At 35.3% G+C, this 15,062-nt stretch overlaps 1 protein-coding gene across 1 annotated transcript in view; it reads left to right on the top strand.

Moving 5' to 3' along the window:
* USP9X (ubiquitin specific peptidase 9 X-linked) overlaps nucleotides 1-15,062 on the top strand; it is a 97,275-nt gene that overhangs the window by 9,328 nt on the left and 72,885 nt on the right. Inside the window, 8 exon segments of the mRNA XM_077748493.1 lie at nucleotides 1,086-1,201; nucleotides 1,406-1,657; nucleotides 1,735-1,873; nucleotides 3,535-3,687; nucleotides 5,090-5,194; nucleotides 8,973-9,179; nucleotides 10,428-10,564; nucleotides 12,027-12,160. Coding sequence (XP_077604619.1) covers nucleotides 1,086-1,201; nucleotides 1,406-1,657; nucleotides 1,735-1,873; nucleotides 3,535-3,687; nucleotides 5,090-5,194; nucleotides 8,973-9,179; nucleotides 10,428-10,564; nucleotides 12,027-12,160 — 1,243 coding nt within the window.

The raw sequence follows: 15,062 nt of genomic DNA, 5'->3' as shown, positions 1-15,062 counted from the left end.
TTACTTTGTGTGTATATACTACTTTATATGTATATCATTCCAGTTATTGGAGAAATAGAAATACATAGCATAATGAGCATGTACTTAGAATTGCTGAATGCCAAAAGGGACTGGTGAATTAAAATGCTTGGATTTGTAATTGTTTTAGAATTAACTTTTTAAGACCAAATAAAAAGGTAGGAAAATATTATAATGAAAACTTACATAGAGAAGAGGTGGTTAATTCTGTAGAGAATCTAATTGATTTACACCTAAAATCCCATCAAAAGTACCTTTAGCTACCCTATTGTCTCTTTAAAGCATTTGTCTTATATTTCTGTTTTCCCATTGTCCTGGACATGGTTTTTGTTTTTTAAATAGCTGTCGAAATTATTTTTGCTGAAGACATAGCAAAGAAATTACCTTTACGTTTTACATATAGGCATGCTTTTAATTCCACAAACCATTGGCTCTCCCAGCTGCATTGTACTTTGAATTACTGCTATCCCCTAGTGAAGAGGTTGAAAGACTATCCATACTCTTGCATCCTGGTTATATCTAAGGTGAGAATCGGGACATTCACATGAGCCAGCAAAAGCATCAACCAGCATCTTCTAGTTAGGAGCAACAAATACAATACCAGGGGTTTGTATTTAATTAATAGTTCACTCTCAGGCTTTAAGATTACTGAATTTATAGGGAATTTTTAATCACAGCTAACAAAAAATGGATTCAGATACTGTCTTAGGTCACCAAATAACCTTTTTCTTATATTTAAATGTTTTGTTATCTTCCTAAACTTTAAAAAAATAATAATGAGATCTCTGAAATAGAAACATGGCTTCTCGTTCCAGTTCACCAGCTATATTGGTACAAATACACAACTGTGCCCTCGTGACCTCACTTGTACTGCCGTTCATGCTTTTTTCTCACAGACAGGATTGCTAGGAATAATGTGTACTATTTTATTTTATTTCAAAGATGATTTTACATAATGACTTATTGAGTTTCCTGTTTCTAGTGTTTTTCAGTCAAGAAATTACTTTAGATGGTGCTTTTCTTCCCTGAAAGCAGGACATTAATCTTTTTCATTATCTGTATTGCAGGGTTGGCTGGTGGATCTTCTCAATAAATTTGGCACTTTAAATGGGTTCCAGATTTTGCATGATCGTTTTATTAATGGATCAGCATTAAATGTTCAAATAATTGCAGCCCTTATTAAGTAAGTTACGTTTTTAAACGAATCTTCAGTGCACTATAGGAATTCCTACTTAATTGCTTGATAAAAATTGTCTTTTTTCAAGTATGGTTTTCTCTTTAGTTACTAATTGGAGTTTTAAAATAGAATAAATCAGAGTTCAGTCCTCTTTAATTGTAAGAGTGAGTATTAACAAGCGTATTTTTTTTTTTGTCTTTGTTCTTTCAGACCATTTGGGCAATGCTATGAGTTTCTCACTCTTCATACAGTAAAAAAGTACTTTCTTCCGGTAATAGAAATGGTTCCACATTTTTTAGAAAACTTAACTGATGAAGAACTGAAAAAAGAAGCAAAGAATGAAGCCAAAAATGATGCTCTTTCCATGATTATTAAATCTTTGAAGAACTTAGCTTCAAGGGTGCCAGGACAAGAAGAAACTGTAAAAAATTTAGAAATATTTAGGTTAAAAATGATACTTAGGTACGATGTTTACCTCTTGTAACAAACTAATACATGGATGTTTTAGAATCCTATTTAACACTGAATTTCTCTTGTAGATTACTGCAAATTTCTTCTTTCAATGGAAAGATGAATGCACTGAATGAAGTTAATAAGGTGATATCTAGTGTATCCTACTATACTCATCGACATGGTAATCCTGAAGAGGAAGAATGGCTCACAGCTGAACGAATGGCAGTAAGTCCTTCAATTCTTCTTCCGTGGATAGGAATCTGCCCAGAACAAAAATCAGAATAGCTTTACTTAATGTTAGTAATAGTAACATTTTAAAGAAAACCTTGAAACTGAGAGTTATTCAAATTGATTTAGGACTCTGAGTCCTCAGAACTTTCTGTAATTAACATAATTTATTTGGTTGTGATCTAGGTAGTGTAGCACATCTTTGATGCACTTAACTGCTGAACGTAGGTATCCTGAATTAATTATCTTGTCTGAGGGTTTGGTTGAAATGGAGTAGATAAAGGTGCTCTTGGGGTTAGATTGAACCTGGTGCCTGATGAATGAAGCGACCTGTTCTCCTTTGACCAGTTCCACTTACAGATTTTAATAATGGAAATAACAATTAGTGGAATAAGATCTTCATGAATTCATGTTTTATCATTTTAAGAACTAAAGCACTTCTATTTATACCATTTTAACATTGAAAGTTCAGGAAACTATTTACCATAGTTGGGTAAATAGTTTTAAAACCAAAGGATCCCATTTAAGAAACATCGGTTGAATAACATGAGTGCATACTGTCTGGTGGTACTGAGCAGACATCTGTAAAAGAACTATCTGCCCTCACGGTGGCTTTAGTTCAATAGGGGAGACAATGAATAGAATGTGATAAAAGAGTGGAGGATGCATAAACATTAGCTCTGTGTTAGGGGACAGGTGTTAGACATCTGATTTTGTGTATGTGATATGTCTGTCTGCCTTGTTGGGAGGTTGAACACCGTGCTTCTCAGAGTGTAGTCTGAGGTCTTGTTCTGGTCCTTGAACTCTTGCCAGTTTTGGATGAGTACAAAAAATGGCATCAAGTGTTCAGAAACTCTTCTCGCAATTTGACATTTTCACATATTTTATTTTACAGACATACCTACAACAGAAATAAAAATGGACCATTACTACCTGAGAAGTGTGTTTTTGTAGCACTTTTTGGAACTAAATACTTTTTATTCTCATTAAGTTGATTAATGTGAAATTTTGAACTATTACCTATTTGTTTAGTGAGTTCAGAGTTTTCTTCTATTGGTATAGATATTAAATAAATACCAGTCAGCAACATAGCAGAGTGTTCTAGAAACACAGACTTGGGAGGCATGCAGCCTGGGTTTAGATTCCGGTTCTAACACTTCTGAGCCTGTTTACTGTTTTGTAATAGGATAATATCTCCCTCATTAGGATTGTTCAGAAGATTAAAGAACTAATGGATAAGCAATAATAGCATAATTGGTTAATAAATAAAAGCAAGGAATTAAAAAGGGCATGTTTTCACCCAAACAAAACTGATGTCAGGCATCCTAAGATCCTAAAACAGGTCCTGTACTCACTACCTAAACCTTGGTGCTTGCTACAATAAAATAATACTTCTCTGCGTGAATGCTAGGGTAGAATCTTTTTAATAATTTTACTCTTTCTCATTCATGGAAACATTTCTGTGGAAAACTAAGTTCCACGAAATTGTTTTTCATAGTTTTGAGTTAAAACACATAAGCCTATTGCAGTAGTGTATTTATTTTGTATTTTTTAGTTCCCACTAATGTTCAAAAGTGTGAACAATGTTTCATACATATTTTTTGAAAGCTTCTGTGTTTCAGTTTCTTCTTTGAAACAAGTTTTTGAATTATATTTAGGAATGGATACAGCAGAACAATATCTTATCCATAGTATTACGAGATAGTCTGCATCAACCACAGTATGTAGAAAAGCTAGAGAAGATTCTTCGTTTTGTCATCAAAGAGAAAGCTCTGACTTTACAGGATCTTGATAATATCTGGGCAGCACAGGTAAGGAATTTCAGATGGTGGCTATTTGGATTCTAAAAATAAAGACATTAAAAACTAACAGTAGTCATTCTGAAATGAGATGAAGGCTTATATTGTTTGACTTGTAGTGTGTTTAAATGCTCATCATTTATAGGAAGTCTGTCAATATTTTTTAACTAGCCAATGATATTTTAAATATATTTATCATTTACTGTATGTTTGGTACAAGCTGGCAATTTATAGGTGGTTTTGTTTATTTACTAAAAAGTTTTTTTTCTTTTTTTTTTAAATGTTTGTTTTTGAGAGAGATCGAGAGGGAGACAGAGAATCCCAAACAGGCCCATTGTGGGCACGGAGCCCAATGTGGAGCCTGAACTCCCAAACTATGAGATCATGACCTGAGCCAAAACCAAGAGCCAAACTATTAACCGAGACTGAGTGACCCAGGCACTCCAGTATTCTTTTATTTATATGATATTACATCACATATCATAGGTGGTTTTAAATAAGAGTCAAACAGTGAGGTGCCTGGGTGGCTCAGTCGGTTAAGCGTCTGATTTCAGCTCAGGTCATTATCTCGCGGTTCTTGAGTTCAGGCCCTGTCAGCACAGAGCCTGGAGCCTGCTTCAGATTCTCTTTCATATATATTCTCTCTCTCTCTCTCCCTCTCTCCCTCTCTCTCTTTCTCTCTCTCTCTCTCTCTGCCCTTCCCCAGCTTGTGCTCTCTCTCTGTCAAAAATAAATAAAACATTAACAAAAAATTTTTTAAGTCAAACAGTAAAATAATGAATGTCTCTTGAAAGAATATAAAACATCTGTAATTGGTTTCTTCATAACCTTAATGCAAAGAAAACTTTAATAGAGTTACATCACTAGATTACTTGTAAAGACCTATAATAATCTAAAGGATTTATAGCTTTTCTGAAGTATAAGTAATGTTTTTTGTTTCAGAGCTAGAAACTAGGTGATTTGATTGTCTTAAATGCAAGTTTCTACCTGGATCATTTAGGAAGTAGAGTTGAGTTTAGATTACAAAGTGTTTTTTTTTTTTTTTCCATCTCTAGAAACTAAGAAAACTTTCAGTTTTCCTTTGAGTGCTTAAGGTTCCAGTTTTGAAACAAGATCGTTGGTGTACCTTATTCTACTGGCAGTGTTAAAATTGGCACATTAAATTCAATAAGCTTTTATAAAGGCTCACATGAATTCTGGAAGTATATATTAACCATGTGTATCAAGGAATTAAGTTGTCAGGTTTTAGAGGGCAATTCTAAACCATTTAAAATGTTACGAGTTTTATGGAACACACTTAGGTGAAGATGCTGGAAATGGTTTCTTAGTTAACAATAGCTGTCAGCAGACAATATACACAACTTACCTGTTGTCCAGATTCTAATACGCTTTTTGCTCTTTGGTTTTTCGATAGGCGGGGAAACATGAAGCCATTGTGAAGAATGTACATGATCTGCTGGCAAAGTTGGCATGGGATTTTTCACCTGAACAACTTGATCATCTTTTTGATTGCTTTAAGGTAATAGCTAGCGTAGTAAGATAGTACCACTTCATTTTTAATAAAGTTAATTCATTAGATCTGTAAGTTGCTCTTTTGCCAATAAATACTTCAGTAGAAATTATTAAATAATTTCAGGTATGAAGGAATTGGTCATTTTTTTCCCAGTAAGAACTTAATGTTCATTTTTATATTAATAGCCCTCATAAATAATCTTTTCTTAAAATTTTTTTCATGTTTATTTACTTTTTTTTTTTTTTTTAATGCTTTATTTATTTCTAGGAGAGAGAGAGAGAGACAGCGTGAGCAGGGGAGGGTCAGAGAGAGAGGGAGTCACAGACTGAAACAGGCTCCAGGCTCTGAGCTGGCAGTCAGCACAGAGCCCGACGCGGGGCTCGAACCCACGAACCGCGAGATCATGACCTAAGCAAAAGTCGGACGCTTAACCGACTAAGCCACCCAGGCGCCCCTATTTACTTATTTTTGAAAGAGAGTATGACAGAGGAGGGGCAGAGAGAGGGAGACACAGAATCCGAAGCAGGCTCCAGGCTCTGAGCTGTTAGCACATAGCCTGACATGGGGCTCAAACTCATGAATCCCGACATCATGACCTGAGCTGAAGTCAGATGCTTAACCAACTGAGCCACCCAGGCACCCCATAAATAAGCAATCTTTTAAATAAACTCAGGTTGCCAATTTGGACTCCTTTCCCCGGGCAGTTTGAGTTTTTATTATAAAGTTCAAGTGCACTGTAGGACTTTTGGGAAGGATGATTAGTTGTAATAAAAAATAAAGCATCAATTTATACAGGCAAATGTAAATCTGATTGATAAGGCATTCCAATAGCCCCTATAGTCATACCNAACATGTGACCATAATGGAAATGTTCACAAGGGGTATTCTATTAACAAGTGACATTAGATGACAAAAATATCATAGGGGCACCTGGGTGGCTCAGTCATTATCTCATGGTTTGTGAGCAAGAGCCCTGTTTCTCTCTCTCCCCCCTTTCATCCCTCCCTCCCGGGATTCTCTCCCTCCCTCATGCACTTGTGCCTTCTGTCTGTAATTAATTAATATAAAATAAAATAAGTTATATGGATTGCTGGTGGTACATAATTTGCTATAGTTATCTTCGAAATAGATTGATATTTCCTGAAAAGTGTAAGATTCTCATGAGTCATCAGTTGACATCTGAACACGTCTTCTAGAGAAAATCATGCATATGTGCACCAGGATATATGTTTAACATTTGTAGCAGAACTATTTGTAATAGCAAGCAAGAAAATTGCTATGTAAAATGGATAAATTGTGGAATGTTCATATACCAAAAGACTTCACAACACTGAGAACAAGTAAATTTGAGCAATTCAACCACATGGATAGGTCTAATAAACAAAGTTGAAGAAAGGCATAAAATCACACAAGAATTCATACACCTTGATTGCATTAACATAAACTTCAGAAATAGACCCAGCAAGCTTCTGGAGTGCTGCTCACCATATGTTATTTTTGACATGAGTAATAGGTTAACACAGGTTTTTACATTATGTACTGTAGTAATGCTATATATTTGTACCTTTCTTGATGGTGTATTTCACAGTAGAAGAAAAAAATGAATTACTGGTTTCCACCTCACACCGATTCAATCTGAATTGCTAGGTAGGCGGTCTGGGAGCCTGTATTTTAAGCAGCATTCTCAGTTGAATATTCGGCAACATTAAAGTTGTAAATCCTTGCCTTATGGGAAAATTCAGTTTGAATTTTTTTGCTTTCTATCAAAGGCAGCTGAGGAAATAATAGAGTCCATTATCATGAGTACTCTAAAGTTAATTACCATTCATTTTTGATCTTGAGATGACTTCTGAAATGGTGCAGTGCGTGACCAAGGATGGCCACGATTGAAGAAGGAAAGAAGAGGTCAATTGTTATTATAGTCCCTGGCCCCTCCTCTTCTGAGGATGGTCTAAATACAGTAATAGTCTAAATGTAAACATGGTTCCATTTGGTCTTTTTCCCCATTAGCTTAGCAGGTGTTTACTAAGCACTTACTATTTGGTAGCAAGCACTGTGTTCTGATCTCTTGTTTTGTAACTTTCTACAAAAAAGAGGAGTCAAAGGAAGTATGAAGTCCAGGTATTCTTTATATACTGAAACCAAATGATTTCACACTTGTTAATTAGTCTGAAAGCACCTATGTATTTGCCCAGTCAAGGTTTTTTAAGTGTTTTTAGTTTAGTTTTTTTTTTTTTTTAAGTTTATTTACTTATTTTGAGAGAGAGTGAGCATGGGCCAGGGAGTGACATAGAGAGGTGGAGAGACAATCCCAAGCAGGCTCCGTGCTGTCAACACCAGAGCCCGATGCGAGGCTCGATCTCACGAACCTTGAGATCATGACCTGAGTCAAAATCAAGAGTCAGACGCTCAGTGACTGAGCCATCCAAGTACCCATCAGTCTTTATTTTTGAAGATTGTTTGAACCAAGATTCGTACTTTGTATTTGTGCACATCTTTTATGTCTCTTTCAATCTGTACTTTCCTGCTTTCTCTTTTTTTTACAGTCTATTTGTTGAATAAATTGCATTAATTGTTGTGTTGTTTTCTATCAGTAGTATAAAATAGAGGCTTGGGATTTTTTTTTTGTTTTCCTTTTGCTAGAAAACATACATTATAGGTGGTCATGTGCTCTTTATTTAGGAGGCACGTAATGCCTAGTTATCATTCTTTTTTAAGATGTCCTTAATTATAATATTTAATGTTTTAGTTTTTTCAATATCTTTAGCAGTTTCCATATTTCTTTCATAATTTTGAGGGGGTCTAGGAGGAATTAGAAGTATGCACTCAAGTTGTCTTCAAAGACTTCCTTATTTATCTCCCTGTAAATGTGTAATAATTGAAGGATCTGCTATAATTTACATAGGTGTCCTTCTCTTGTTTGCCTTTAGGTTGATTTCACTTTATTTTCCTATAAAGACTCATTAGCAACTTTATGCATAGAGCTTTTCTCATATTCTTTAGCAGCATCCATGACCTTTACCCATTGGATGCACCATCACACACATCCCCCCCATCCCCATGTTATAAACTGGTATAAAAAAAATATTTTCAGAGTTTTTCCCCCTTCCATTGTAGATATTTTAAATGAGCATTATGTCTTCTAAATTGAAATGGTGCTGTATCATTTCTGCATAAGTTAGAAATAGTTTTTATTGGTTAATAACAGACTTTGCTACAACTGTTTGTTTTCATATGTTAATGCACAGTGCTCTTTTAACCAGCTTTTTAAATTTATTATGAACATCTTTGTATTTCTGGTTGTCTTTCCCATTTTCTAATATAATTTAAAGACACAAATAACAGCCTGAATCTAAGGTAGTGGTTTCCAGTAGGCCAATTCTGTACCCCTCTCCCCACCCTCAGAGATACTCAGCAATATGTGGAGATAATTCTGGTTGTCACAGTGGAGAGGAGGAGTGTCTACTAGCTTCTAGTGGATAGAGGCCAAGTATGCTGCTAAATATCCTACTGTGCGCGGGCAGCCCCCACAACAAAGATTTCTCCAGCCTCAAATGGCAGTACCAAGGTTGAAAAACCCTGGTCTTGGGTATTTAACTGTAAATAGAGACCTGTTTTGGTCCTCGTGTTTAAGTTTGCCCTATCTTACCTCTCATATATCACTAGAATAATTAATTCTGTGCTCAACTATTTTTTCTGATGAACATCATTAATCTCCTGACATGTCATTTAATCAGTGATGGGGAGAAGCGTTGTTCTCATGCCATTTAAATTTTTTTTCTAGGCTAGTTGGACAAATGCAAGTAAAAAGCAACGTGAAAAGCTACTCGAGCTGATCCGTCGCCTTGCAGAAGATGATAAAGATGGTGTGATGGCACACAAGGTGTTGAACCTGCTGTGGAATCTGGCACACAGTGATGATGTACCTGTAGACATCATGGACCTGGCTCTCAGTGCCCACATCAAAATACTAGATTATAGTTGCTCACAGGTAAGATGTGCTTCCTTTGCTCACTTTTTCTGACCCTTCACCTTTCTTATTAGGATGGCTTAGAAACAGAATAGTTCCTAATCTTTTTGACATTATTTTTGAAATTATCTTAAAGAATTAACTCACTTTTCATCTAAGTCCACCTTCCTCTTCTTAGGTCTCTGTGTCAGAATTTTGTGTATCATCTGAAAAGTATTTAATCTCCTTGGGGAAAGACAGTATAAAAAAGCATTATGTAGTGGTAGAGTTGTCAAATGCTTGGTGCTGAAGTGTCAGTTTCAAATAGATCATAAAATACTAATGGTGATGAGGGGCTTTAGAGGTAAGAGAATTTGGGTTCTCTTTGCTTGTGGGGAAATTAAGAAAAATTAATAGAATTTCTTAAATAGTAAAACATTTCGAGCTTTGCCTGTGAGAAAATCACACAACAGCTTCGCTGAATTCTGACTCAGAGCATGTTAATTGTAATGGCAATTGCCAAATAATTTTCCACTTGTTAAAACTATTTGGTACACCAGTGAACTGAAATTTAGATCAGAGCTAAGACCGCAAGTTCAAATAGGTGTATGTGATTTAGATGCTGTTCAGTTTACTATACTTGCTTATTATAGTTCATTAAGTATTTAGTTAGTATTTCAAATGCTAATAATTTTCAATTTAAATTATTTCAATTAAACAGTTAATATGCTCAAATAAAGTAATCAAACTTAAAATTGTTAGGTGTAGAAACCTACATTTCTAATTACTATTGATTTAGGGGAATGAGTAAAGTAAATAAGGTATGGGAAGTAAAATAGCATATTTGAAATAATTAGTTGAGTTTATAATACTTTTGTAAATGCTCTCCCTTTATCTTTTTGTATATATGTCAATATGTCGTTAGTTTGANAGTTTGATTTTTCGTGAAAAATTTTTTAACTTACGTGCCATATAATTATTTTTTGGGTAAAATAAAAATTTTCAGTGTCACTCATTGTTGCTAAAACAAATCCATAGAATAACATTTTGGGGTTTTGTGTTATTGGTGAATTTTGTAATATGTTAGAATCCTTTAAAGCATTTTAGTTTTTGTAGTTTTGGTAGTAAATGTGAAATAAAAATGTATTTAATGCTGCCTTTAGTAGTAAACTCTTACTGCAATTATTCCATGTTTCTGGTGATAATCTTATTTAAAAAACCCGTTTTCTAATTGAAGCTGGAATTTTCCTGAGTATGACCTGTCTAAAACATTGAAATTGTTTGTTTAAGGACCGTGACACACAGAAGATCCAGTGGATAGATCGCTTTATAGAAGAACTTCGTACAAATGACAAATGGGTAATTCCTGCACTGAAACAAATTAGAGAAATTTGTAGTTTGTTTGGTGAAGCCCCTCAAAATTTGAGGTAAGGCTTTTAACAGAAAATTTCAAGATTTTTATTTTTGTATTTTATTGAAAAGCAATTACATTGTCACTTGGTCAAAGCAAAATTTTGAAAAGAAAATTAGAGTCGGGTAGAGGGTGACAGGAGGCTGAGAGAAGTTTTGATTTGGAACCAAAAATTCATTTATCCTATTCACATCCTTGATTTTGAGAAAGTAAGCCACAATCAAGTGATAAGTGTCAGAATCTACAGTATCCTGTATTACTCATGAAAGATGACAAGATCTGATTTAACAGAATTTACTGATTTTAGCTAAAATTCTGTTAAATAGTGATATTTATATTATTCTACATGCTGAATTCGAGTTATTGGAATCTTTTGTTCTGGCATTTTCTGATTATAAAAGTTAGAACACTTGATGTGAAAGGTTAAAAATGTGCAGAGAATGAGAGCTAGGTGTAGTGCAAAGAATATTTACAGTGGGGTCAGGATTCCTGGGTATGAATGACCCTCATGTCTAACCAGTCACAGCAGCTTGTAAAGATTTACTGTTCAAAAGAAGTGTGTTTTTCATACATCATGTGTAAAGTTAGATGAGTGCCAAGGTCCTTTGTAGCTCTAGATTATTATTGATTATGCCTAGGACAGAAAAGGCCATATATGTTTTGGTTTTAATGTTTGAACTTCGTCTCATTTTTTTCTGAAGGCTTAAAAATTGATATGAAATTAGAAAAGCTATAGGGATAAATCATGAAGAAAACCTAGATGTATGTCTTGGTAACAGTAACATTTATTTGAGGGACATATTTTGATTTGGGGCCATTGTACATAATGCCTTTTTGCCTTTCTCCAATGAATTAAATTTGTTGCAGAGTATTTTACNCTCCACTAGTCCAGTAATGGCTCTAGGAGTTTATTGGTTTCAGTGAAGGTGGAAGAACAGGTTGGAAAAGAACTAGATGTCTTGTTGATAACCTGTGGGCAAACATGGCTACAAACCAAGTGACCCAGAATGTACCTTGAATGGTTAATAAGTTTTTCTGAAATCGTTTTCCTTGATCAAATTCTTCACTCCAACTATAGTATAATCTTTGTGGTGCTAGTCTTGCAAGGGTTGTGTTCCTGTTTTACAATTTTGGAAATAATCCCGTAAACTGACACAAGTGCTTTGGTACTACTGTAGTACAGGAGTAGAAATTGGTCACTAAAGTAGACTACCATGGTGTGAGATGGGAGAATATTAACATAGTTTCCACGTAAATGAGAATTAACAGAATAAAGGTCTTAACTTTTTGAAGCATTATTTTCTTTTAAGTTGCTTGATCTTGTTATTGAAGTAAATGGCCAAGAGTGTAATTCTGTAATGAAGGAGAAGCCATTTTAAGTTTTTAAATTAGTAGCTAAGAATTTAGATTGTATAAGCTCTTTTGATTACAACAGAGTTTAATTGCCTAATTATATTGTTAAGTTCTTCTCGTTTCAGTCAAACTCAGCGAAGTCCCCATGTATTTTATCGCCATGACTTAATCAATCAACTTCAGCACAATCATGCGCTAGTTACTTTGGTAGCAGAAAACCTTGCAACTTACATGGAAAGCATGAGACTGTATGCTAGAGGTATGTGTTATAAGCTAACATGAAATATGGGAAGGAATAGCAATTTCTCAGCATTTGTTCCAGCAGTTACCTTAGAGATGGCACCACCTGTATTTTAAACGATGCAAGATAACTGGTTTTGTTACTTGTGTTCTTTTTGAGTTTATATTCCACTTTTACTCTCCACTTCTATTCACCCTAAATTCCAACCCAGCATTTCAAACCTCTCCTTGTTAAATTGATTTCTTTTTCTTCTTTGGGACTTGCTGCCTGCCTGTACTATAATTGGTTGCTACCTTCTTCAGAATGTACTTGGCTCATTCTCAACTTTGTTTCCTTACTATCACTACCTTTATTTTTTTTTCCAAGAAAACAGGTTTTGTCTAAGTCTATTGTGCATATTATAGATCCTTTATGATCCTAAGTCCACATTTCACAAGTGTTTCAGACTCTCTGAATTAGAAAATTCACAAGAATAATGGAGTGAAGCTATACAAATCTACATGTTTACGTTGGTTTTCAAAGTGTGAATTTCTTTAAACGTGTTAGGGTAGTTTCCTGAGGTTTCAACAGCCAGTTTTTAAGTTCCTGCCATATGTAGAACTCTGTTTCAATACTCTTGCTCTCTGACAGTTGTGTCTATCTGTGCTAGAGTAAGGANNNNCACAATAGTATATATTAAAAATGATTTTTTAAGTTTATTTATTTTTGAGAGAAAGAGTTGGGGAGGGACCGAGAGAGAGAGAGCGAGAGAGACTCACGCAGGGTCAGCACTGTCAGTGCAGAGCCCAACACAAGGCTCATTCCCATGAACCACGAGATCACGACCTGAGCCAAAATCGAGAGTTGGACGCTTAACTGAACTACCTAGGTACCCCAGAAATGTTATTTCTGATATTCCTCATCTGAAGAGTAAATTGGATTCTTGGCATTCTTGAATAAAATCCCAAGATGCTTATAAATCATAGGATTTGCTTAACATTTACAGGATATATATTCCCATATAAAATTCAGGTCAGCGTAATGGAAAAAGTAAGCAGCTCTTCAGGTATGCCTCCTGATTGTGTTGACTGTTTATTCTCCTTGTACCCCCCTCTTGGCCAGCTGAGTCCTCATAGGCAGTAGACTGTACAGCTAGATAAGCAATCTCGGCCTGAGGAGGCTGCTAGGCACCAGGCAATGATTGATCTTTTATCATTTCAGGTCCAAGTTCTTTCTAAGCATGATAGAACAATTGGAATAGTATAGGCATATGACCATGTGATTTATGTTCTGTACCAAACATAACCAAAATCTGAGAGAAGCACCTGAGGTTTCCATGTAATAATATACCCAGTCACTTGAGCATCTGGGCTCAGTTTAACGTAATGCAGATTCTTTATTTTGACCTCCTCCCTTCTTGCTAGTACAAAGTCCTCACAGATGCCATTGCAGGTCTTCCCCCAAAATGGAGCCATGTAAATCATATGTGCTGCAGTGCTAATTTTTATTTACTTCATTTGTATGTGATGTTTCAATTTGTGTCATTGCCAGAAGTTAAGTACTGTGCTGTTGAGACCATCAGGAGACACTGTTGCATGTGCAGTTCAGCCTCACTTGGGTTTCCAGCTTTGTTTTAGTCTAGTTCCATATAAGTCATTGCCTCATCTTAATTTCGTTGTCACAAGAATATTTTTCAGTCTTTGGTTTTCCCTCTTTAAATTGCCTGTAGTTCCATAAAATGAGAGGTAGGACTCTTCATAGTCAGATTGTCTAGTTTTGAAAAATGACCTAAACATACTATGCATAGGACTTTGGGCAAGTTACTGATGTGAGAACAATGCCTAGCACATGGTAAGCACTTGAGATTTTGTTGCTATTGATGTTCCCTTGAATTCATTGACACACCTTCTGTTTCTCTTAATTTTGATAACTTTTCTTCCTTTATTACAGTACTCCTCTGATTAACACCTTAATCCTTAAATATCGTGGGCGGGGGCTGTGTGTGTACTTTTTACACACACAGTAGTAAAATTCTCCTACACAATAAGCTTTTTTTTTTTTTATAAGGTACACAATAAGCTTTTTAGCAGCATTAAGTCACTTCTGTGATAACATCAATCACCAATTTTTGATCTTGAAATTCTAAAGTAAATTACAGCCTTTGTCTTTGTATAATAGAAATATTCCATAGCTTTCATTAGGTATGAGATATATTACTTAGCAGGATAACATCAAGCTTTCAAAATTTACTGATAGTCTTAATTTCTGATAAATGTTACACCAGTATCACATATTTGTCCTGCCCATGTTTCATGTCCAACAGCATCTTTAACTTTGGAATAAAATGTTTTCACAGTACTTTGGTCAGCTGATTCTACCTCCTGTTCTTTTATTATTTAGATAAAGTTAATGAATTAAAATTCTCTCCAGTATTTACTCGTGTATTTAAAAAAGGTTTTGTTTTTTTTTTGTTTTGTTTTTTTTTTTGAGAGACAGAGGGAGAGGGAAATGGAGCATGAGCGAGGGAAGGCCAGAGAGAGGGGGAGATAGAGAATCCCAAACAGTCTCCAGGCAGAGAATCCCAAACAGTCTCCAGGCTCTGAGCTGTCAACATAGAGCCCGATGTGGGGCTCAAACCCACAAACTATGAGATCATGACCTGAACTGAAGTCAGATGCCCAACCAACTGGACCACTCAGGCACCTCTCATAGACTCTTACTAGTATTTGGTATTTGTGCCTTCAGAATATGGTGCTTGCCAAGTCATCCTTTAAAAGTTTTTTAGTGCCTACAGCAAGGTAAAAATCCACTTTTAATTTTCACTCAAGTTTTGCCTTATTGATAGGATCATCATTGTACTGACTTGAACGCTTGTTGATAGTTTTGTTTACTGTTTTTCCTGGTTTCTAGATAGAAGAGCCTGACATGGGGCTTAGACTCA

This window comes from Crocuta crocuta, unplaced genomic scaffold, assembly GCF_008692635.1.
Source record: "Crocuta crocuta isolate KB4526 unplaced genomic scaffold, BGI_CrCroc_1.0 scaffold49, whole genome shotgun sequence".
Taxonomy (NCBI): domain Eukaryota; kingdom Metazoa; phylum Chordata; class Mammalia; order Carnivora; family Hyaenidae; genus Crocuta; species Crocuta crocuta.
The sequence above is the reverse complement of the archived record's forward strand: the minus strand, read 5'-3'. Positions and strand labels throughout refer to the sequence as shown.